At 41.1% G+C, this 27,124-nt stretch overlaps 1 protein-coding gene across 1 annotated transcript; it reads right to left on the reverse strand.

The window, feature by feature from the left end:
- Positions 1-877: 877 nt before the first annotated feature.
- Positions 878-26,450, reverse strand: LOC106571534 (cAMP-dependent protein kinase inhibitor beta). The gene is made up of 3 exons (XM_014144695.3): positions 26,275-26,450; positions 3,310-3,469; positions 878-1,715 (listed from the first exon to the last, which is right to left on the reverse strand). Exons 2-3 carry the CDS (start codon positions 3,440-3,442, stop codon positions 1,627-1,629), a joined length of 222 nt encoding a protein of 73 aa, XP_014000170.1. The 5' UTR covers positions 3,443-3,469; positions 26,275-26,450; the 3' UTR covers positions 878-1,626.
- Between the last annotated feature and the right edge of the window lie 674 nt (positions 26,451-27,124).

Consider the following 27,124-nt stretch of genomic DNA (forward strand, 5'->3'; position numbering starts at 1 on the left):
TGAGGAGAGTTATTATGCATTCAAGTATCAATGTATTTGTTTTAGGCAAAGATAGTTCTTCATTTTCAGTATCCTAAATCTGAAGGAAAGTAACAATCAAACATTTATGTATTGCATATTATTGGGTAGGCTATGGATACAGTAATTATTTCTTAGCATGATTAGGTTTTGACTATTCTGATTAAATATATGCTTAAAACATATGGTATGCATGTATGAATACTATTAGGAGACAATCATCTTTTTTAACTAAAGATTTTCAGCATAATGTTCAGTGCTTTGTTTCCAAGAGCTTTGAAATTTGATACAGAGCTTTTTCTGTGTAGTTTAATAGAATGTAGACGTATTATTACAGTAGCATGAATAATCCCTATTTGAAGAAATATGTCTCCCTGATGTATTGTTTAATATCTATACTCAGTAAGTTGCTTTATATTTCATGACAATAAAAAAAGGGTGTTCAAAAAATATAATGTATATTTGCCAGTGGATTTTGTAAAAGATCCATTCATGTTGGTGTGAAAGACATGTTTGGTGCCCTCCTCTGGCCAAATCAGTCCCCACCAGACACTATGGTACAATATAAGGAGAGATATAAATTACATCTACAAAAACGAACAACATGGTTTAATTTTTCAAGGTATTGTAGCCTTTCATTTGTGGCAAACAACACACAACAATATTCTGGTTCCATGGCTAAGAAAAGCTCTGCTGATGTACTGTATTATTGCAGATGACTAAGGAAGAGTAGGAGAGACAATATAATCACAATTTTACTGCCAATGATTAAACAAGGTAGGTTTGTATCAATTTCACTGTGCAATGAGATGCCTACCTTGTACAAAGACAACACACAATTTTTATTTTATTTTTTATTATAGCATCTGAAAAATATTCACCACAATGCCGTACATAAAGCATTATGTATATTAGCTGCAGTGGACATTGAAATGCATCTTTAATGGGTGGCAACTATAATGTAAAACTGTATTTACTGCCCAAAAATACATATATATTTTTTTATTTCTAAAAACTCAGTTGTTAACTATGCATATTTTAACAGTAAAAAAAAACACAAAGTAGAGGTTGCACTGTAGTGCTCTAATAAACGACAATTGTAAGATACAAATTTGACTTCCATCACCAAATGGAATGTTTATTATTTTGTTGTGCAAAAATAAACATTCCTGCAACTACATTTTGACATTCTGAGAAAAAATGCTTTCATTGGAATAGTTCCGTATGTAACGTATGTACAAGTCCCTCTTGCTCAAATAAGAAATGACATTTTTCAGTCATGACACTTCACCAGTTCACTTCATATGTTAATATGAACAGGACATAAGTGCAGTTTCATTCTCTGTACATGTAATGAATTTTGGGTAATCTTGAACGAATACCCCCTTATAAAGAAACAGCCTTTTCCTTTTTATAGCGCTCTCCCTTTTTCACCCAACTATTTAAGTTTCCATCGTAGGTGTCCTGACATTGCATAGCACAGTGCATGACGATTACAGTTGTCTAGTCAATTGGGTTTGTTTGAGGTGAAGCGGGCCATAGTAGAGCCAGTCTCTCTCTTGTTCTCCATCTTCTCTTGTAGTCAGTTAGCCAGAGACCACGGCCCTATTACGTCCCCTCCGCCTTCTCCTCACCCTCTGTAGGGCACTTCGGTGGGCTTCCAGAGGACGTGCACTCTCCGCCTTCTCCTCCATCATCTGAGAAACACACCGAGCAACATTCATCATTTCAGTCAGGAACATATCTTTGAAAATGCCTCAATGTCCATGTAGTTGAAAATGTTTGCATTCCATTCACAATCCAAACTGTAGCGTATTTGTTTGTAAGACATGGAAGATACAGTATCTTGCATTCACAAGATGAAGAGAATATGAGATTGTCAACCTCAGCACATAGCTGGCTGACACCTTGAATATCAACAGAGACTAAACTGAACACAGATCCTCACAACTCAACTGCTTTGTTCATAAAAAATAGAAAAATAAAAAATATTCAGCATTTCAATACAGTTTTGAACACTGTCAAAGTGAATTACTCTACAGAGAGCCTTCACCATCATTGAGATGACCGTCTCCAGGGAAAATGAGCCAACACAGACTGCTTCTTGACAGACAATTCCTTTCTGTATTTTATAGGGGATTTATACTGCAAATTGCACGCAAATGTGAAATATCTGGTTCATGCCCTCTACAACATTAGGATCTACAGTATATGCTGCTGGTTGGTTAAATCTGCTTAAATCAAGTCATGAAATGGCCAATGTGAGTAACAGAAGGAGATGAATTTCACAAAAGCTGACCATTTGACCCCTTGTGTGTGTTTGTGTTTGTGTTTCTGTGTGTGTTTGTGTTTCTGTGTGTGTGTGTGCATTTGTGTTTGTATGTGTTTGTCTGTCTGTCTCTCTGTCTATGTATGTGTGTGTGTTTGTGCATGTGTGCAACCGTGTGTGTGCATAATCTTGTTATTGACTCATACATTAATGCTCAACTGACAAGTCATTATAGTTGAAGGGTGTAACAATGCACTGCAGCCACGAAGTGAAAGGGAGCAATGCTGAGTAAAAAAGTTATACATAAACAGAGGCCTCCAACTAACAATAACTTCCCCTCCTACCTATGAAGCAATATGTGTATTGGCTTTAGTATATAACCAAGACAGCAGCTACTATTCCTGGAGTCCAAACTTCTTGGGCTTTCCCTCACAGCCTTTGTGTTATTACTAATAGAGGAAGATGGCTGTTCCTTTCATTTGTTTCCATTTAAACAGTTAAAGCTGTGGTTCATTTTACATTCTGTTAACGTCCAGATGCCCTTCCCATTAAACCCTGCTTGATTAATGGAAAGCTGGCTGTCCAGACAAGACTCTTGATAATGGTAATGGGTACTGGGCTGGCAGGGCCTCACAAAAGCACTCAACTATCTGAGTAAAGAGTTTCTTTAATGACAGTGCTTTATTAAGTGTTGCTCCACCACACTTTTTCTATAATGGCTAGATAGAGATAAGTATTGTTATGGAAAATTGCATGTACTTCTATGATTTTCAAAAAGAATGGACAGAGTACCATCTTTAATATTCACAAAATACTGTTTCTGAAATAAACTGAATCAAATTCTAAATGAAATGTTTAAATGAAAATACTTTGAATTACAATTCAAAGTACAATTCATCTTAATCCATAACAGAGAGAAAGCATGCAATCATGTACATTAGGCATATGTAAATTATTGTAAATATCGCAGAAACTTTGCAATCAAGTACTGCATGTAATTGATAGTAAATTTCACTACCCACCTACAACAGAGAGCTCTGCTAGTTTGTCTGGCAGGTCAGCAGGCTCTGCCCCAGCGATATCAGGTACAGCGTTCCTCCGGCCAGTCCTCCCTGTGGCTGCAAAATCAGTGACAACAGGCTCCACATCAGTCATCGCTGGGCCTTGTCCTCATAGCCTAGTCTGGAACACAACAACAAAGTGTCATTTATGTCTAAACATATTGTACCTGGTTGATAACACTGTTATGTTTAAGCAAAAAGGCCCGAGGAGGTGTGGTATATGGTCAAAATACCACGGCTAAGGGCTGTTCTTAGGCACAACGCAAACCCTTGAGGTGCCTTATTGCTATTGTAGACTGGTTACCAAAGTAATTAGAGCATTAAAAATAAATGCATTGTCATACACGTGGTATATGGTCTGATATACCACGGCTTTCAGACAATTAGCATTCAGTGCTCGACCCACCCAATTTATAAAAGTCATTACACAAGCTTTCCGTCACACATTACAATAAAACAGAATATATCTGTTCACATTACTAAGGTAATGAATGTATTGTGCATGCTGCAACACATACATGTTGTAAGGACCGATGCCGGAGATAAGAAGCAGGTACGGGGAGTCAACATTTAATCATGTCTTAAAGTAATGATGGACTGTCGTTTCTCTTTGCTTATTTGAGCTGTTCTTGCCATAATATGGACTTGGTCTTTTACCAGATAGGGCTATCTTCTGCATACCACCCCTACCTTGTCACAACACAACTGATTGGCTCAAACGCATTAAGAAGGAAATACATTTCACAAAATAACTTTTAACCAGGCACACCTGTTAATTGAAATGCATTCCAGGTGACTACCTCATGAAGCTGGTTGAGAGAATGCCAAGAGTGTGCAAAGCTGTCATCAAGGCAAAGGGAAAGGAAAAGGGAAAAGGGTGGCTACTTTGAAGAATCTCAAATATAAAATATATTTTGAATTGTTTAACACTTTTTTATTTACTACACGATTCCATATGTGTTATTTCATAGTTTTGACGTCTTCACTATTATTCTACAATGTAGAAAATAGTAAAAAAACAAACAAAAAAAAAACATGGGATGAGTAGGTGTCCAAACCTTTGACTGGTACAGTATGTCTGTTTGAAGTGTATGCAAATAGATTATGCAAGTGGTTAGGCATTTTCAACACACAAACGTTTCTTAAAAAGACTAGAAGAGGTAGTGAATTTCTCCTCAACCCTGGTACAGTACGGTATAGTAAATCTCTACATACTGAACCATAATATGAGCAATAAAACAGACCATAGTGCTTTCACAAAGAGCACTGCTTGCCTCAATACCCTGCTCTAAGGACATTTGGTGCCTTAGCTCTAGTCTAAATATCCAGGACCTTTGTTATCTTGGCCTAATGGCTATTGATTTGTACTACTTTATTACTACAGGGGCATTGGTACACATGTGATCAATACTTAGCCATGTGTTATGCAACCTTTCCTGCATGTCATTACTGCAGCTCTATTTCTTCTTTAAATATACAACTTTGCCTTTTACATTATGAGACCCCATGTAGTAATGGACAGACAACCAGTAAGTCTCAAAATAATATGCAATGCAGTGTACAATTTGACCAGCAGGGGGCTCATTTCACAGCAGTATAGTACTGTATGACTAAATTACAAATCTACTGTGCATGTTAAACATTCCCTCTTGTTGCTTAATTTATGCAAAATAATACATATTCAGAGATTGAATTACAGTTTCTCCTTGCCTATTCACTGTCTTTCATTGGATTACAGTCTCTCCTGGCCTATTCACTATCTTTCATTGGATTACAGTCTCTCCTGGCCTATTCACTATCTTTCATTGGATTACAGTCTCTCCTGGCCTATTCACCGTCTTTCATTGGATTACAGTCTCTCCTGGCCTATTCACTGTCTTTCATTGGATTACAGTCCCTCCTGGCCTATTCACTGTCTTTCATTGGATTACAGTCCCTCCTGGCCTATTCACTGTCTTCATTGGATTACAGTCCCTCATGGCCTATTCACTGTCTTCATTGGATTACAGTCCCTCCTGGTTTATTCACTATCTTTCACTGGATTACAGTCTCCCCTGGCCTATTCACTATCTTTCATTGGATTACAGTCTCTCCTGGCCTATTCACTGTCTTTCACTGGATTACAATCCCTCCTGGCCTATTCACTATCTTTCATTGGATTACAGTCTATCCTGGCCTATTCACTATCTTTCATTGGATTACAAATAGGTTTTAATACCAGAAATAATATTGCCAGTTGCTTGACCTGGGTACAAGTCCCAGTCAGGGCTGCCCCTTGCATTCGCTACAATACCATACACATTTAGACACCCTATACATTTCCAAAGAAAACATATCCTACCTCCAAGAACACAACACACACATGTGCACGTGCACACACACACACATTTGCGCACACACACACTCACATCCTTACACTCACACACACACACACACACACACACACACACACACACACACACACACACACACACACACACATGTGCATGCACACACACACACATTTGCGCACACACACACTCACATCCTTACACTCACACACACACACACACACACACACACACACACACACACACACACACACACACACACACACACACACACACACACACACACACACACACACACACACACACACATTTGCACACACACATTTGCACACACACACACACACACACACAGAGAGAGAAAGAGACAGTGCCTAAAAAAACGATCTAGTCATCATTCAACAGACGGTGCATCACCTCCAATGGGAGTATCAGTCCCGTAGATGATAAGCACTCGCTGGTTGTCACAACATTTAGAATTGAATCAAAACCCCCTTAGTCAAGACAGGCAATTCTTGCATTAGCTTTGTCGCTATTTTTAACAGGGCTCCAGCATAACACCTGGGGCACCGGTGAAAGATGGAATCAGGGGGAGACATTAGTCAGAATAGGGGCCAGAGCCAAGCAGGGCCATTTAGACCAAAAATGCAATTGTCTTGACTTAGTGTTATGTAAACATTCACTAGGTGAACAACACTTCTTAAATGGGCCCTCTAATCCTCATGGCTCCCTCTCCTTTATCTGTGGCCAGCTTTAGAAGACGTGTTGTGCTGGTTAAGCAGTGTGGCCCTCAAGGCCTTGTGTGTGCTGAGAATGCTCTGAGAAGTGCGTTTAAAGGCCCACTGCTAAACACATGCATCCACAACTGTGTGTGACTACAGATAGACTGCTGTATTTGGACTCGGGTCCATACAACAAAAGGCTCTGGGTAGCAGTGGAACCCACAGTGCCCTCGCAGAGTGGAAGCAGCAGGAACTGGTGTTGGCATTCTCCTCCTTGCAGTCTTCCACTCATCGATGTCCACTGGAATAAAAGGAGCTCTGTGCATTGCCAGCAGGCCAGCAGGCCCCTGTGCCAAGCAGCCTATGAGAGAGAGTCCAGTGCCAGAAGGCAAGAGGGAGGCATCAGCTTGTGTGTGTTTGACTGAGAACATCGCCCGCACATTGCTGTTAGAAACACAAGCTTATCTCCGTATGGTTGAGCTTGCTCACACAGTGCAGCAAGGAGGGCGTTGTAAAGCATCATGTGCATATGTGGGTTGAAAGGTGTAGGTGTGTAAAGGCTTATGTTATCACAATCAGAAAGGATCACAGTTTAGACCACTAAAGACTAAAATATCCTAGTTAATCAGCAAACATATTCCCCTCGAAAGTATGCAAAGAAGGAAGTCAAATATCTTGAAGTCAACACCTCAACACAGACATTACCTACGGTAATAACAACCCCTCTAAAACAAAGACTGCTAATCCAGTCTTGATCTGTCCTAACCCTAAATAACATTGGAGCAGCACATCATTTTACCTCCTAATACTGAACAACTTTCCACCTAGGACCTCAAGAAGTTGTTAATGGAGAGAAATGTTCATGTCTATTTCTAGGAATGCTCAATGATCTCTTCTGCGATTAGTGGGGGGTGGGATTGAAGGGACAAATATACTGACTGAGCCCAGCCCAGATGACTCACATCTCTCCATCGAAGGTGTCCAGAACTACATTTTGATAAAGATGGACAATCTTGACAAAAACCTTAAAAAAAGGTAACAGTTAGGCTACAAACTGCAAACATATATGTGGAATATCTCTAAAATATCTCTATTTTAGTCAAAAACAGAGAGAGAGCTGTCTTCCATTTCAGGGACATCAAGGCTAAATATACAGTACCAGTCAAAGGTTTGGACACACCTACTCATTCAAGGGTTTTTCTTTATTTGGACTATTTTCTACAATGTTGAATAATAGTGAAGACATCAAAACTATGAAATAACACATATGAAATCATGTAGTAACCAAAAAGTGTTAAAACAAATCAAAATATATTTTAGATTTTAGATTCTTCAAAGTAGCCACCCTCTACCCTGATGACAGCACTGCACACTCTTGGCATTCTCTCGACCAGCTTCATGAGGAATGCTTTTCCAACAGCCTTGAAGGAGTTCCCACATATGCTGAGCACTTGTTGGCTGCTTTTCCTTCACTCTGCGGTCCAACTCATCCCAAACCATCTCAATTGGGTTGGGGTCGGATGATTGTGGAGGCTAGGTCATCTGATGCAGCACTCCATCACTCTCCTTCTTGGTCCCCAGATGGGATAGCGTAACGCTGCAGAATGTTGTGGTAGCCCTGCTGGTTAAGTGTGCCTTGAATTCAAAATAAATCACAGACAGTGTCACCAGCAAAGCACCACCACACCATCACACCTCATCCTCCATACTTCACGGTGGGAACCACACATGCGGAGATCATCCGTTCACCTACTCTGCGTCTCACAAAGACACGGCGGTTGGAACCAAAAATCTCAAATCTGAACTCATCAGACCAAAGGACAGACTTCCACCAGTCTAATGTCCATTGCACATGTTTCTTGGCCCAAGCAAGTCTCTTCTTCTTATTGGTGTCCTTTAGTATTGGTTTCCTTGCATAAATTCAACCATGAAGGCCTGATTCTCCTCTGAACAGTTGATGTTGAGATGTGTCTGTTACTTCAACTCTGAGAAACATTTATTCGAGCTGCAATCTGAGGTGCAATTAACTCTAATTAACTTATCCTCTGCAGCAGAGGTAACTCTGGGTATTCCTTTCCTACCTTGTCACAACACAACTGATTTGCTCAAACGCATTAACCTGTTAGGGCTAGGGGGCAGTATTGACACGGCTGGATAAAAAACGTACCCCATTTTATCTGGTTACTACTCCTGCCCAGTAACTTGAATATGCATATAATTATTGGCTTTGGATAGAAAACACCCTAAAGTTTCTAAAACTGTTTGAATGGTGTCTGTGAGTATAACAGAACTCATATGGCAGGCCAAAACCTGAGAAGATTCCATGCAGGAAGTGGCCTGTCTGACAAGTTGTTGTTCATCTTGGCTCTTTTTATTGAAGACTGAGGATCTTTGCTATAACGTGACACTTCCTACGGCTCCCATAGGCTCTCAGAGCCCGGGAAAAAGCTGAATGATATCGAGGAAGCCTCTGGCTGAAACACATTATCGCGTTTGGCAAGTGGCCGATCAGAGTACTATGGGCTTAGGCGCGTGCCCGAGTCGACCCCATGCTTTATTTTCTTTCGTCTGTTTACCTAAACGCAGATTCCCGGTCGGAATATTATCGCTTTTTTACTAGAAAAATGGCATAAAAATTGATTTTAAACAGCAATTGACATGGTTCGAAGTACGGTAATGGAATATTTAGAATTTTTTTGTCACGAAATGCGCCATGCTCGTCACCCTTATTTACCCTTTCGGATAGTGTCTTGAACGCACGAACAAAACGCTGCTGTTTGGATATAACTATGGATTATTTGGGACCAAACCAACATTTGTTATTGAAGTAGAAGTCCTGGGAGTGCATGCTGACGAAGAACACCAAAGGTAATAACATTTTTCTTATAGTAAATCTGACTTTGGTGAGTGCTAAACTTGCTGGGTGTCTAAATAGCTAGCCCTGTGATGCCGGGCTATCTACTGAGAATATTGCAAAATGTGCTTTCACCGAAAAGCTATTTTAAAATCGGACATATCGAGTGCATAGAGGAGTTCTGTATCTATAATTCTTAAAATAATTGTTATGCTTTTTGTGAACGTTTATCGTGAGTAATTTAGTAAATTCACCGGCAGTGTTCGGTGGGAATGCTAGTCACATGCTAGTCACATGCTAATGTAAAAAGCTGGTTTTTGATATAAATATGAACTTGATTGAACAAAACATGCATGTATTGTATAACATAATGTCCTAGGGTTGTCATCTGATGAAGATCATCAAAGGTTAGTGCTGCATTTAGCTGTGGTTTGGGTTAATGTGACATTATATGCTAGCTTGAAAAATGGGTGTCTGATTATTTCTGGCTGGGTACTCTGCTGACATAATCTAATGTTTTGCTTTCGTTGTAAAGCCTTTTTGAAATCGGACAGTGTGGTTAGATTAACGAGAGTCTTGTCTTTAAAATGGTGTAAAATAGTCATATGTTTGAAAAATTGAAGTTTTTGCATTTTTGAGGTTTTTGAATATCGCGCCACGGGATTACACTGGCTGTTGAGTAGGAGGGACGCAAGCGTCCCACCTAGCCCATAGAGGTTAAGGAAATTAATTACACATATTAACTTTTAACAAGGCACACCTGTTAATTGAAATGCATTCCAGGTGACTACCTCATGAAGCTGGTTGAGAGTATACCAAGAGTGTGCCAAGCTGTCATCAAGACAAAGGGTGGCTACTTTGAAGAATCTAAAATATATTTTGATTTGTTTAACACTTTTTTTGGTTACTACATGATTCCATACGTGTTATTTCATAGTTTTGATGTCTTCACTATTATTCTACATTGTAGAAAAAAGTAAAAATAAAGAAAAACCCTGGAATGAGTAGTTATGTCCAAACTTTTGACTGGTACTGTATAGATTATGCCCCCCTCCCCACACACACACACTTATAAAACCAAAGTTGTGCCCCTGTGTCATGTAGTCTGCTCTCACAACCTTTGTCATCAAAGCTTTAACATTTTAGTGTCACTTGAACTAAAGGCTGAAACAGTATACAGTCAGTACTGGTGGGACCAATGTGGAGTGATGTCCTAGAGCAGCTTGGCCGAGTGTGATAAGGGTAACGGCCATGGAAGCTCCTCCTCCTGTGTCAGCACAGCAAACAACACGCAAAGCCGCACCAGCCAATTTACTCAGTGACAATGGCTTGAAAGAGAACCATGCCATGTGAAATCGCTGATTACTCTGGGCTAGGCTGACCTTGAAGCTTTAAACATCCACCACCACTCATCACCAGCATTGCACACCCTGCCAGCCACAAGGTTAATTTATCCTCCTCATAGCCTCCTATTCTATGGAGAATTTAACAAGCTTTCAATAGCCCCACTACCTTTTAATCCACACACTCTTTGAAAAAAGGGTTAAAAAAGGGTTCTTCGGCTGTCCCCAGTAGAAACCTTTTAAGTTCCAGGTAGAACTTATTTGGGTTCCATGTAGAACCCTCTGTGGAAAGGGGTCTACCTGGAACCAAAAGAGTTCTACCTGGAACCAAAAAAGGGTTCTTCAAAGGGTTCTTCTGTGGGGACAGCTGAATTACCCATTTAGGTTCTAGATAGCACCTTTTTATAAGCTCTCCATGGTGGTAATAGGATTGAAAAGTGAGGGAAAGTGGAGCTTTTACAACAGCTCAGATGAGACACGGGGTGCAGTGTCAACATGTGCATGTACTCATAAAGGAACGTAGAAAACTTCTGTGTTATTTCAACCAACTATTTCTAGAACCTTCTGTAGTATTTTCTCTCTAGGTGACAAATACAATTTGTTAGCGCATAGTCCACCATAAATTACATTCAACCAGCTGTCATGAAGGCCATTGTTGTAAGAAGTTATTAATCGACAGTATACGTATGTCCGATTCCCAGGAGGCTTAAAGTGACAGAGATAAGTGGATGAGCTTCATGGAGTGAGGAAGAGGCTTGAGACGACTCCACCACGGCCCAATCAGGACCCTGTCCCTGGGTCCCCCTCTTCCTTTCACTCCACTGAGAGAAGAGAGAGCTCCCAATGTCCGATAATGAGCCGTGTTCAGTGGGAAACTTCAAGGAATGAAGTCACATGGCAGCATTGTGAATGAACAGTTGACTGTTCATTATTCAGGAAGGCCTGGTGGGTCAGGGCCTCTCATAACTGTAGCCACACACAAACACAAGAGTCCTGCTCACAGAGCATAGGGAACTGCCTGCCTCTCCACCAACACTGTTACTCCCACTGTTACCCTGTCATATAGCAGTGCAAAGCATAAAATTATATAATTGATCAGGCACCATTATCTAATTATCCACTGAGGTATTCTTGAAAACAATGATTTTTCCAGATCCCAGATACTCTACTACAAAAAAGAGAAATGGCCTTCCAAGAGACAGTGCCTTATTTATATCTGAGAGATGGCCATCCAATAGTATTTTATCTTGTCCCTATGAGATCTTTATCCAACCCAGTGGTAGCTGTTGACGCCGCTGTGAGTGACAGTATGGAAGGCTAGCACGTCCTCGGTGTGTCCCTCTCAGCAGGCTCAAAGGCTTTTCCCAGCACCCCTCTGTCCAAAAGGGCAGCATGTGACCGAGTGAGCGGTCAGATAAAATGGCCACCACAGAGAGACCCCACCAAGGCACCGAGGACGCCTGCCAAACATAACCTAAAAATACTGTGATAACCTCTGACAATGGCACTGCAGAACATAAATAAAACACAAACAAACACGCTAATAAACAGCCATTTATGGAGAAAATCTCTTTGAATGTTGCAGGAGCATAATGCTTGTTTATGTAACTGATAAAAAAACACATTATATGGCAAAAACATGCAATTAAATTAATCACAGCAGTACAATATTTGCAGAGACAATGTTATTTCAGCGTTACATGTGTTACTATAAAGGCTTCTGACAGCAGATGCCCATCTGATCATGTTACACTGCTCATTGGACCTCTTCTATTCAGAAATAAATCCCAGTGGGGGAGGCCACAATATTTCCTTTGTTTTTTCCACCTCATTTTCCTGCTATTTGTCCTTTTGCTTTGGAAAGACGTCATTTGAAACAAAGCCTACAAAGTGACCTCCATATTTTCAAACATAGGGAGGCTAATTAAGTACATGTCTCCCATAGCAGCCAGGAAGAGAAGAGAGGTCTCCTCTTCAATACAGGGCTATATTTGGACAGGCGACCTCCTGCTGAATGGGCTTTAGAGGATACACCTCCCAGGGTTGTTCAAATGTCAGAGCACCAAACGAACAAGTGACTTCAGTGCACTCAAAAGTCACTGAGTAAGGCTCCTCCAGCGTACTTCCAATGGAGAGATTCCTAAGCCTGATTGATCATCTCTTCAGTTCATAGTACCATCTGCAAATTCCTGTCGCCATTTCTCATAAATCTCCTACATTAGTGTAGATGGTGTCACATCTGCTGAGACAGATTAGTTCTAAAAGCCACTGATATGAACTCATAAACTGTCTGTATAAATACCCCCAGTGCTCAGAGAATACATATTATATGCAGTGAAGAAAGAGAAAAACATAAACATACTTGGCAAGCGAGTTGAAGATGTTGTGCAGGTTAGCCGGATGAGAGGTTTTAATCTTTCCCTATTTATAGCGAAGAGGAGTGAGGAGAGATGGAAATGAGACAGAGCAGAGAGGTAATGGGACAAAGCATACACCACACAAGTGGGCTGCATGGTGATTTATCTTCTTCTGACCACTGGAAAGGAAGAACCACGGTCGTTCTCCCTTTAGAGAAGGAGGGAGAAAGGCCATCCATAAAGGATGCCTGTCCTGCTGGCAGCCTGCCTCATCAAAGAAACATAAGACATCCTCTGGATAGGGGGCCATAGGGCTCTAGGGTGCAATTTGGAGGGCTCTATGGTGCCATTTGGAGAGCTCTAGGGTGCCATTTGGAGAGCTATAGGGTGCCATTTGGAGGGCTCTAGGGTGCTATTTGGAGGGCTCTAGGGTGCCATTTGGAAAGCTCTAGGGTGCCATTTGGAGAGCTCTAGGGTGCCATTTGGAGGGCTCTATGGTGCCATTTGAAGAGCTCTAGGGTGCCATTTGGAGGGCTCTAGGGTGCCATTTGGAGGGCTCTTTGGTGCCATTTGGAGGGCTCTAGGGTACCATTAGGAGGGTTCTATGGTGCCATTTGGAGGGCTCTAGGGTGCCATTTGGAGGGCTCTAGGGTGCCATTTGGAGGGCTCTAGGGTGCCATTTGGAGTAGAGATCGACCGATTAATCGGCATGGCCGGCCTTTTTGGACGGCGATTATGGCCGATTACATTGCAATCCACGAGGAAACTGCGTGGCAGGCTGACCACCTGTTAGGCGAGTGCAGCATCAAAAGGACCTTGTGGCTGCAATGAGCCAAGGTAAGTTGCTAGCTAGCATTAAACTTATCTTATAAAAAACAATCAATCTTCACATAACCACTAGTTAACTACACATGGTTGATGATATTACTAGGTTAACCTCTCTGGGAAATGTGGGATGCTAGCGTCCCACCCGCGGGACACACTATTCAACAGCCAGTGAAATAGCAGGGCGCCAGATTCAAAACAACAACAATCTCATAATTAAAATTTCTCAAACATACAACTATTTTACATCATTTTAAAGATTAACTTCTCGTTAATCCAACCACATTATCCGATTTCAAAAAGGCTTTACGGCGAAAGCATAGCATTAGATTATGTTAGGACAGCGCCGAGACAAGAAAAACCACACAGCCATTTTCCAAGCAAGGAGAGGCGTCACAAAAACCAGAAATACAGCTAAAATGAATCACTAACCTTTGATGATCTTCATCAGTTGGCACTCATAGGAGTTCATGTTACACAATACATGTATGTTTTGCTCGATAAAGTTCATATTTATATCCAAAAACCCCATTTTACATTGGCGTGTAATGTTCAGAAATGTTTTGCCTCCCAAAACTTCCGGTGAATGAGCACATCAATTTACAGAAATACTCATCATAAACGTTGATAAAATATTAAACTGTTATTCAAAGAATTATAGATACACTTCTTAATGCTACCACTGTGTCAGATTTCAAAAAAACTTTACAGCGAAAGCACACTTTGCAATAATCTGAGTACAGCGCTCAGAGAAGAAACCAAACCCGCCATTTTGTGGAGTCAACAAAACTCAGAAATAACATTATAAATATTCACTTACCTTGATGATCTTCGTCGGAATGCACTCCCAGGAATCCCAGTTCCCCAATAAATGTTAATTTGTTTCGATAAAGTCCATATATATGTCCAAATACCTCCTTTTTGTTCGCGCATTCGGTAGAGTACTCCAAATGCACTGTGCTCGCGCAGTTAAGTTCAGACGAAAAGTCAAAAAAGTTATATTACAGACGATGTATAGAATGTCAAACGATGTATAGAATCAATCTTTAGGATGTTTTTATCATAAATCTTCCATAATATTCCAACCGGACGATTACTTTGTCTTCAAAAAAGAAAAGGAACACAGCTAACTCTCACGGGAGTGCGTGCCACTGAGCTCATGTCATTTTCTCACTCATCTACTTCCAGGAGCTCTTAGTCTCTCCCTATTCACAGTAGAAGCATGAAACAATGTTGTAAAGACTGTTGACATCTAGTGGAAGCCTTAGGAAGTGCAAAATGAACCCTAAGTCACTGTATACTAGATAGGGAATCACTTGAAAAACTACAAACCTCAGATTTCCACACTTCCTGGTTGGATTTTTCTCAGGTTTTTGCCTGCCATATGAGTTATGTTATACGCACAGACATCATTCAAACAGTTTTAGAAACTTCAGAGTGTTTCTATCCAAATCTGCTAATCATATGCATATCCTACCTTCTGGACCCGAGTAGCAGGCAGTTTAATTTGGCCACGTCATTCATCTGAATTTCCAAATACTGCCCCGTCACTAAAAAGTTAACTAGCTTGTCCTGCGTTGCATATAATCAATGTGGTGCCTGTTAATTTATCATCGAATCCCAGCCTACTTCAACTTTGCCAAACGGGTGATGATGTAACAAAAGCGCATTCGCGAAAAAAGCACATTCGTTGCACAAATGTACCTAACCATAAACATCAATGCCTTTCTTAAAATCAATACACAGAAGTATATTTTTTTAAACCTGCATTTCTAGTTAAAATAAATGCATGTTAGCAGGCAATATTAACTAGGGAAATTGTGTCACTTCTCTTGCGTTTAGTGCAAGCAGAGACAGGGTATATGCAACAGTTTGGGCCGCCTGGCTCGTTGCGAACTGTGTTTCTTCCTAACAAAGATCGTAATTAATTTGACAGAATTTGACAGAATTATAACATAACATTGAAGGTTGTGCAATGTAACAGCAATATTTAAACTTAGGGTTGCCACCCGTTCGACAAAATATGGAATGGTTCCGTATTTCACTGAAAGAAAAAACATTTTGTTTTCGAAATGATAGTTTCCGGATTTGACCATATTAATGACCAAAGGCTCGTATTTCTGTGTGTTTATCATAATTAAGTCTATGATTTGATATTTGATAGAGCAGTCTGACTGAGCGGTGGTAGGCAGCAGCAGGCTCGTAAGCATTCATTCAAACAGAACTTTACTACATTTGCAAGCAGCTCTTAGCAATGCTTGAAGCACAGCGCTGTTTATGACTTCAAGCCTATCAATTCCCGAGATTAGGCTGGCAATACTAAAGTGCCTATAAGAACATCCAATAGTCAAAGGTATATGAAATACAAATGGTATAGAGAGAAATAGTTGACGCGTCATAATTCCTATAATAACTACAACCTAAAACTTCTTAACTGGGAATATTGAACAACCAGCTTTCATATGTTCTCATGTTCTGAGCAAGGAACTTAAACGTTAGCTTTTTTACATGGCACATATTGCACTTTTATTTTATTCTCCAACACTGTTTTTGCATTATTTAAACCAAACTGAACATGTTTCATTATTTATTTGAGACTAAATAGATTTTATTTATGTATTATATTAAGTAAAAGAAAAGGGTTCATTGTTCATTCAGTATTGTTGTATTTTCATTACTACAAATATATATAAAAATCGTCCGATTAATCGATGCCGGCTTTTTTTTGGTCCTCCAATAATCGGCATCGGCGTTCAAAAATCATAATCGGCCGACGTCTAATTTGGAGGGCTCCAGGGTGCCATTTGGGATGCACATATGATCATGGTGCACAAGAAGACTGCATGGGCTGTGCTGTTGAAGTGTTGTTGTTTCAATGGCAGGAGATGCCAAAGTGAATCTGTGGAATCCAGCAGTGTTTTGGGAGACACTGTCCCTCTTCCCCAAATCCCATCTCTGGATTTCTGCCAGGGATTTCACAGAGCAGATAAGGAATAAAAGTCATGCACCATCTAAGTGAACCACAACATCTTTTCAGTAATGATATAAAACCTTTCAGTCATAACATGCCTACAACACATGTCTATTGTGTTGACTCACACCATGATTCATAGTACATAATGTAAGCTATTAAAACCGATTACCATGTTGAAGGCTATCGCCTATTCAGACAATGTAGATGACTAAATCGGAGATGGCATCTTGCTTTCCTTTAGTTTTGAAGACATGAGACTCACTAATGCAGACCAAGCCAGACGTACAGTATATCTCAATCAGCACTGATTATAATCACCAGTAATTCAGACAGCTAGCAAATACAATCAGCTATAATGATATAAATCATAATTCATAACCACTAAAATAATGTAATCAGAACATCACATAAAACATCCATAGAAGAGAAAATACAACGTAATAATGCAATAAACAGATACGGATGTTTTCCATGCAGACCAACACATTGTCTTATTCACCTTCATATTCAGTTCTCTTCCTGATAGCACACATAAAATGGTTATCCACACTGAAAGCGCTGGTCAAAGCAAATCCCTCCAGGCTTCACTAAAATCCTTTGAACTGGATAGTCAATTGGATATCTTCTTATGTGCTTTGAAGTGAAGAAAGCCAGTATTTGCTTTTGAAATAAGACTCCACAACAAAAGAGCTTTTGAAAACAGCTGCACATGGCTAAGTTGGCAATTTATAGAAAACATACAACACACTGATATCTTTTTGACGTTGAGCATTTGCAGAACAAAATGCATTTTTTCACAAGTCCTAAGTCATTATATCTATAAAATCTCCTGGATGCCTAAAATAGTCCCACAAAATGTATAAATACCCAAACCAAAAATCAGCAATTAACATTCCTCTCACACCAAACAGTATGTTCCCAGCAAACCGGAAACATCCCCAGGACATTAGCTAACATCCCCATTAATATTTAGTTATGGTGTTATCTGACATTAGGATTATGACATCTCAAAAACATTAATTCAAATAATGTTTTGATAACAAAATGTTTTTTTTCCCCAGAAAATGTTTTAAATGAAATATCCTTGGAATATTCTCCTAACATTCACTAAAATGTTGTGCACAACATCTGTAACAACCACCACAGAACATTCCCCTAAGGTTGTTTAGGTTTCAACGTAATAACAAAATGTGTTCTGGAAACGTTCTTGCAACATCAGGCGAATGTTTTATACAAACATTGTATGATCATCAGTACAACCATCATTTGTTTGTATTATTAAAACTTTTGGGGCAACATAATGTATGTTCTGGGAATGTTCACAGAACCAATTTTGGTTTGCTGGGTTGAAACTGAACAGGGCTATATTTAAGCAATAAGGCCCTGGAGGGTGTGGTATATGGCCAATATATCACGGCTAAGGGCTGTTCTTATGCACGATGCAACGTGGAGTGTAGGACACAGCCCTTAGCCATGGTATATTGGCCATATATCACAAACCCCGTATTGCTACTATAAACTGGTTATCAACGTAATTAGAGCTGAAAAAAATGTATGTTTTGTCATACCCATGGTATACGGTCTGATATACCACGGCTTTCAGCCAATCAGCATTCAGGGCTCGAACCACCCAGTTTATAATTACAATTAATGCATATCTTAGATGCTGGTTGAAGCTGTGACCCATCGTGTTGCCAAGGGTAGCTTAAAAGTTATGTCCCTCTCCCTCAGGAAGCAGCCTGTAACTTTGAGAAGGCCGTCTCCCTCCACGCTTTGTTGAAAAATCACCTTGAGAAGATTTATGAGGAGCTTAATGTTTGGGAGAGCAAGACTCAGAGAGAGGAAATGCACCTGAAAGCCAATTCATTACACACACCTGCCAGAAGAGGCATGCACGCGCCCCAACACTGTAACTCCCCTCTCTGGCAGGTCTATGTTGGCCTCACCATTAAGTGCTCTGACTGACAGTGACCCTATGAATGGAAAATAGCTCTTTTTGCTCATGCAAGAGTGAATACAATGGAATAATTAATGATATAAGCATATTTTAAGGAAATCGTCATATTGTACTGTGTATATTTACACACATGCACAGGCATTCACTTTCAAGAGTCATAGTGACTCACCTACACTTCATGACCAAAAGTATGTGGACACCCATTCAAGTTAGTGGATTTGCCTATTTCAGCCACACCTGTTGCTGACAGGTGTATAAAATTGAGCATACAGCCATACAATCTCCATAGACAAACATTGACAGTAGAATGGCCTTACTGAGGAGCTTAGTGACTTTCAAAATGGCACCGTCATAGAATGCCACCTTTCCAACAAGTCAGTTCGTCAAATTTCTTCCCTGCTAGAGCTGCCCCGGTCAACTGTAAGTGCTGTTATTGTGAAGTGGAAAAGTCTAGGAGCAACAACAGCTCAGCCACGAAGTGGTAGGCCACACAAGCTCACAAAACAGGGCTGTTGGGTGCTGAAGTGCGTAGCGCTTAAAAATCGTCTGTCCTGTTGCACCACTCACCACTGAGTTCCAAACTGCCACTGGAAGCAACGTCAACACAATAACTGTTCGTCGGGAGCATCATGGAATGGGTTTTCATGGCCGAGCAGCGCACACAAGCCTAAGATCACCATGCACAATGCCAAACGTCGGCTGGAGTGGTGGAAAGCTCGCCGCCATTGGACTTTGGAGCAGTCGAAACACGTTCTCTGGAGTGATGTATCTCGCTTCACCATCTGACAGTACGATGGACAAATCTGAGTTTGACAGATGCCAGGAGAACGCTACCTGCCCCAATGCATAGTGCCAACTGTAAAGTTTGGTGGAGAAGGAAAAATGGTCTGGGGCTGATTTTCATGGTTCGTGCTATACCTCTTAGTTCCAGTGAAGGGAAATCTTAATGCTACAGCATACAATGGAATTCTAGATGATTCTGTGCTTCCAACTTTGTGGCAACAGTTTTGGGAAGGCCCTTTCCTGTTTCAGCATGACAATGCCCCCATGCACAAAGCGAGGTCCATACAGAAATGATTTGTCGAGATCGGAGTGGAAGACATTGACTGGCCTGCACAGAGCCATGACCTCTACCCCATTAAACACCTCTTTGGGATGAATTGGAACGTCGACTGCAAGCCAGGCCTAATCATCCAACATCAGTCCCAGACCTCACTAATGCTCTTGTGGCTGAATGGTCCACACAGCACTGTTTCAACATCTAGTGGAAAGCTTTCCCAGAAGAGTGGAGGCTGTTATAGCAGCAAAGGGGGGACCAACTCCATATTAATGCCCATGATTTTGGAATTAGATGTTCGACGAGCAGATGTCCTCATACTTTTGGCCATGTAGTGTATCTATTTGGCTTCATGTGAAATAGTAAATTTGTAGTAGGCCTACAGACCCTCATTCATAATCAGTCAGTCAATACTTCTCTTTCCAATTTCCACAGAAATGATGTTTAAAACAATCCAGATTAACAAGGTGTATTACACATGGAAGGAGAAACAATCATCCCTTTTAATGATCATGGGCTTTAATAAATAATTTGTTTCTTCACATCAGACAGAATTCCTGCCAGAGGTTGATAACAAACACTTTGTGAATGCAACACTTGTCTTTATATCGGCCCATATGTGTCACAGACTACATTAGCAGACAGGCAGTTTGTTTAGCAGGAAATGAGAGTGCCATTTCATCAAATCACATAGGGCAGTCTAGAAAAAAACAACCTCCTTGTTGAAGAGTTTACCAGGCCGTTGTGCGGTCGGTTGTGGCCAAACAATGACAGCTAGGTGGTCTGTCTCATATTTGTTATTCCTCATACAGTGTCTTGTTCAACCGCAGATTCCTTTTCAGAGTGTAACACAGGATATAAAGCAGAGCGACGAGTGCAGCCTTGATTGCTAGTGGTTTATTTTTAGCCTCTGTGATAACTCAGTTAAAATCCAGTGATTTAAGATAACACGATCCTGGTCATTTTATTGGCCCAAAACTTAGACTTTACACAAGGCTGGATAAAGATAAGGATTAGGCCACAGAGCTGTGCGTCTGTGGGGCTCTTCACCTGGCATTGTGTGTGCTAAGTGAATAATATGTATGGTAATAATCAGATTTACAATGTAGTTTATCTGTGTTTTAAAGACAATCAATGTCTGATATGGATTGCCACCTGTGGTCCAAGGAACAGGGAACGCAACCCGTGTTGTGGTCTTAAAATGACTCATTTTGGGATGCACCACTGTACTGTGTAGACTAGAGTAGCATTATTGTGGGCACTACCAGTGAGAGCTAAGTGCACTCATGGGGTTCCTGCATGTGTGTCATGCAATACTGGCACTGCAACATTATAGTACTCCACTGTTCTTTTGTCAGTGACAAACTGGCAGCTGGTGACCCAAAGGGACTTAGATACAGGCGGATGAACATGGACATACCCACAGGGTAGGAACCTCTGAGGAATACTGCGGTTCACAGTGGGTCGATGGGCCAATCAGCACATTTGGTTCCTAATCCAGCGTGGCAACAACAGTGTAATGGAGCTTTAATCCCAAAAAGATCAAATTACTCCAAAAACCTAATCCAGGGGATAACCTTAACACTCCACTAGAGTACACAAAATAAACACAACAATATGGGATTTTATTGTTTTGCTGTTTAACCACCTAACCCATGGCTCCTTTCATTACCAAAATGCCGGAGGTTTAAGGGGCTAAAAAGGGCATAATGCGACCCAATAGTATGAATAAAGCATTAGCAATACATCCAATACATAGTTTAGTCTTATTTTCAATATGTCACAGAGAGGAAACATGTGTGCAGCAGTCTCTGCAAGCTGTTCTGTCTCTGGCAGAGTGGTCCAGAATGCCAATGTGATAGATTTTGATACATACCCTCCCACCCCCACAAGGACCTGTTAGTCTTCTACAGAGGGACCGATTTGTGATAATTTTATTGACTCAACAGTGAGAGGAGCGAGAGCATGCTTGGCTATGTGCTAAAACTGAGCAGGTTTCACAAGAGCCAATTACTGTGGTGCTGACTGAGCTGAGAGAGAGCCAGGCAGAAGAGAGGAATGATGGGAAAAAGGATCCCTCCTGGGGCATTGCCAGTGAAATACCAGCACAGAAACTGTCAAAGACAATCACAGGCGCCTTGATGACACTTGATGAAAAAAGAAGACTTCAAACAGAGTGAGCTACAACTGTTACAAAAAGTATTTCCTGAGTCGCAGCTCGCAGGTAGTTAAGGATGTCCAAATTAAAATATCACCTATTGTCAGTGTTTACCTGACTAATCCCTTCAGACACCATCTTTAAAAGACTATGTTGGTCTCTGGGGCTTTCAGGTAGGGGTGTCTTTGATCAAACACTCTTGATGAAACTGATTAAGTTACACCTTACACTTTATTTGTTTGATACAATAACAGGCACAGTTTCTCTTCGCATTTGTTTTAACAGACGTGCCTGAGAAAAACAATTAATGTGTAGACACAGCACAATGTGATAACAGGAAAATAAGTGATACCAAACTGCACTTTTCATTCCCATGTGTGCGATTACACATACTAATAGGCAGACACCATTGCTAATTCTCTGTCATCAACACAGCCAATTAAGAGGATAATACAAATGGGACGCACCTGGATCCTCCTAAGCTCATTAACTGAATAGATGTTTTTAAAGTACAGTCACGACTGACCATATTGGAATTACCTTACTGTGACATTTAGATCCTGAGTGACAGGCTGGCAGATGATGTATGACACTAGTTCACATGAATAATGAATAGTAATAACTGTATATCTAACACCGAACAAGCTCCAGTTAGCAGGAATATAAGCCTATAGGCAGCAGCCAGCTAGGGACAGACAAACCCCACCTCTAACGTTAAAAGGGTAACAGTGTTCTTCACCTTCCTCTTTACCTTTCCAGAGAATAATGATAACGACATAGTGTTGTGACGTGAAGGGGCACCCTTCTGAGTCTATTTGAATCACTGCTGCCCAGAGGAAGCAGAGGGGTTGTAATGCTATGTCCACTGCAACTTCATCTGTCACTCTGGATATGCGTTAACAACATTTCATTTCTACTTTTAGTATCCTCTAGAAAATACAGCAGTCAGTAGACAACAACAGCCTGGTCCAAGCTGAGTGGCACTGTTTGAATGTTTAAATGACACTTACACTACAGTATGGTGGAGAAGGTCAGACAGATTGTACGAGAGGGTCTGGAAATTATGTTACACAGGATTCTAAAGACTAGAGTAAGAATAATGGCGGGGTTGTATGCCTTATGATTAATGAGTCGTGGTGTGATCATAACAACATACAGGAACTCAAGTCCTTTTGTTCACCTGACCTAGAATTCCTTACAATCAAATGCCGACCGCAATATCTACCAAGAGAATTCTCTTCGATTATAATCACAGCCGTGTATATCCCCCCCAAGCAGACACCTCGACTGCCCTGAAAGAACCACATATCCTGAGGCTGCATTTATTGTAGCTGGGGATTTTAACAAGGCTAATCTGAAAACAAGGCTCCCTAAATTTTATCAGCATATTGAATGCGCAAAATTCTGAATCATTGCTACTCTAACTTCCGCGACGCATACAAAGCCCTCCCTCGCCCCCCTTTCGGAAAATCTAACCACGACTCCATTTTGTTACTCCCAGCCTATAGACAGAAACTAAAACAGGAAACGCCAGTGCTCAGGTCTGTTCAACGCTGGTCCGACCAATCGGATTCCTCGCTTCAAGATTGCTTCGATCACGTGGACTGGGATATGTTCTGGATAGCCTCAGACAACAACATTGATGTAATATGCTGATTCAGTGAGCGAGTTTATTAGCAAGTGTATCGGTGATGTTGTACCCACGGTGACTATTAAAACATTCCCCAACCAGAAACCGTGGATTGATGGCAGCATTCGCGCAAAACTGAAAGCACAAACCACTGCTTTTAATCATGGCAAGGCGACCGGAAACATGACCGAATACAAACAGTGTAGCTATTCCCTCTGCAAGGCAATCAAACAAGCTAAGCATCAGTATAGAGACAAAGTAGAGTTGCAATTCAACGGCTCAGACACGAGTCGTATGTGGCAGGGTCTACAGTCAATCACGGATTACAAAAAGAAAACCAGACCCGTCGCAGACACCGACATCTTGCTCCCAGACAACTTCTTTGCTCGCTTTGAGGACAATACAGTGCCACTGACACGGCCCGCTACCAAAACCTGCGGGCTCTCCTTCACCGCAGCCAACGTGAGTAAAAAATTTAAACGTGTTAACCCTCGGAAGGCTGCCGGCCCAGACGGCATCCCTAGCTGCGTCCTCAGAGCATGCGCAGACCAGCTGGCTGGTGTGTTTACGGACATATCCCGCACCTTAAAAGCGGTAGAGCTGCCGCTTTCAAGGTGCGGGACTCTAACCCGGAAGCTTACAAGAAATCCTGCTATGCCCTCCGACGAACCATCAAACAGGCAAAGCATCAATACAGGGCTAAGATTGAATCAGATTGAATCAGATTGAAACCCTGGAGCTCCCCAGGATTGTGTGCTCAGTGGGGCTAAGCTGCCTGCCATCCAGGACCTCTCCAGGACCTCTACACCAGGTGGTGTCAGAGGAAGGCCCTAAAGACCCCAGCCACCCTAGTCATAGACTGTTCTCTCTAGTACCACATGGCAAGCGGTACCGGAGTGCCAAGTCTAGGACAAAAAGGCTTCTCAACAGTTTTTACCACCAAGCCTTAAGACTCCTGAACAGGTAATCAAATGGCTACCATTCGCATTGTGTGCCCCCCCAACCCCTCTTTTACGCTGCTGCTACTCTCTGTTTATCATATATGCATAGTCACTTCAAAGCTGGGACCGAGAGACTGAAAAACAGCTTTTATCTCAAGGTCATCAGACTGTTAAACAGCCATCACTAACATTGAGTGGCTGCTGCCAACATAGTGACTCAAATCTCTAGCCACTTTAATAACTAAAAAATGGATGTAATAAATGTATCACTAGTCACTTTAAACAATGCCACTTTATATAATGTTTACATAGCCTACATTACTCATCTCACATGTATATACTGTACTCTATACCATCTACTGCATCTTGCCTATGCCGTTCGGCCATCGCTCATCCATATATTTATATATACATATTCTTATTCATTCCTTTACACTTGTGTGCATAAAGTAGTTGTTGTGAAATTATTAGATTACTTGTTAGAGATTACTGCACAGTCGGAACTAGAAGCACAAGCATTTCGCTACACTCGCATTACATCTGCATGTGACCAATAACATTTGATTTGATTTGATGGTGGAGAAGGTCAGACAGATTTTTCGAGAGGGTCTGGAAATTACGTTACACAGGATTCTAAAGACTAGTGAAGGCAGTCGACAGATTTAAGATTAGAATGTGTCTGCAATCTCTTCTTTCTCCATATCATAATCAACACATTTCCCCGGGCTGGCTTATTATTCTTCCAGGCATGTGGTCTCTCAGGGCAGGTGTTGACTGGTACAGTAGATGTGTTGATGGTGGTTGTGGAGGGAATAACATGGTGCTAACCCTCTAATCAGCAGGAGCTATAGCTATAGAGTCAGAGCACTGGCATGAAATGCATGCTGCAACCAGTAATAAACCTAGTGCTTGGAGGTCACCATAACAACAACATCTTACTGCATGATGCATGAAGGCCAAACACTATTTTAAACCATAGGGTTGAATTTTGTGATAAGAAAGCTGCTGTCTGACTCACGTTCATCGTAAACAGCTCATTCAATAGACAAGACCCATGTTTATACGACTATGCTTTATTTAATCAGCAGGAGAATATCAACAAAAGGTATAAGGAAACATTGATTAATATGATCATGTTTGTTCCTTGTGATTGCACTGTAGTCAGGTCATTGAAATAAGCTATTTATTGCATTAAAGAAAATCAGCCAGGTAGAAGGACAGGTAGACAGAGGACAGATCATTGTATTTGAGATAGGTATGCAGGGTTTTCAAGTATTCAATAGCCATCAAAGGCAAACGTCATTGGGGATGACAGGAGAGGAGGATGTGTCATTCAAATAAAACGCTTTTATGATCAATTAATAGCATATGCCTTTTAATGATCCTGATAATCAATCAATCCCAAGTGGAATACGTATGACTGATATTCGTTGACATTCTTCTGCATCACATACAACATGTTTTTTTCCATAACAATGGAATACATGTGCAACGGATCCATCAATTGACAAAAAGGTTGCTCTCACACATCTGTGCATTGTAGCCTTTATGCATGACATTGCATACAGCATGGTCATGTGTTGAATTTACATGACCAACATTTTCTGGCTGCAGGTTTCAACAGCAAGCGATGACAATAATAACCAGCTGAATTAAAAACTGTAGCCTATAATTTGCCCATAAATTAGGCTACAGCAGATTGTAGGCTACTTGTCGGCATTTGGCAACAACCTGACGACGAGAAGCCTGCCAAAATAAGAAATATTGTGACACCTACTTACCCAATGTGTAGAACAATGGTTGTTAAGAGAATGTTATTTAATAGCGCTCCAACGATATTTCACCATCGACAACCCATGGAAAGGACTTGGTGCGCACAGTCTGTCCTCATCGTGATTTCCTCTACTCTCTTTATTCTACTGCGAGGATAACTATCTCCGCCGCGGTGACATCACACAGAAGGATTTTTTTTTTTTTATCACACAGAACTAGTATTCTGCCAGCACAAATTATGACGTCACGTTCTTTCGGAAATGAAGAAACCTTCCAAATAAAAGCCATATTTGGTTAGTAGAGACTCTACTGAGTATTTCCCACACCACTTTAGCTGAGACAGCTAGAAAAGTTCTATCGCTGTATCCCATGTACAGTCTATTACAGTGTATTGCATTGGGCTATGGAGCTGGTGGAGAACGAAGTGCTGCTGGATATGTATGACACAGTCCCCTTCCAAAACTACACATATTTGGTTAGTAGAGGACCTACTGAGTATTTCCCACCCCAATTTAGCTGAGAAAAGTAGAAAATAATTTTCTCTACAACCCAAAAAGTATCCCATATACCGTGTATTGCATTGCAGTGAATGAAGTGGGGGAGTAAGGAGTCACCAGTACTCTGTATTGTCACGGATTCCCCCAGTAATGCTGTTCACTCTGTTCACCAGCTCCGGAGGTCTACATCACCGGCCTTCTAGGCGTCACTGAACTGGATCATTACCACCAACCCCGGACTGTCTTGTCTCATTACGCACACCTGGTTCCCATTCCCCTGATTAGTATGTGTATATATGTGCCCTCTGTTCCACATTGTCCTTGTTGATTATTGTTCCATGTCCGTTGGTCTTGTGAGTAC

The sequence above is a fragment of the Salmo salar genome, chromosome 15, assembly GCF_965601325.2.
Source record: "Salmo salar chromosome 15, fSalSal1, whole genome shotgun sequence".
Lineage (NCBI taxonomy): Eukaryota > Metazoa > Chordata > Actinopteri > Salmoniformes > Salmonidae > Salmo > Salmo salar.

Bases quoted from the DNA above. Each gene is read 5' to 3' on its own strand.
- LOC106571534 (XM_014144695.3), bottom strand. From the start codon at position 3,442: ATGACTGATGTGGAGCCTGTTGTCACTGATTTTGCAGCCACAGGGAGG. The intron at 1,716-3,309 runs GTGGGTAGTGAA...TGTGTTTCTCAG, and splicing joins AGCAGAGCTCTCTGTTGTAG to ATGATGGAGGAGAAGGCGGA.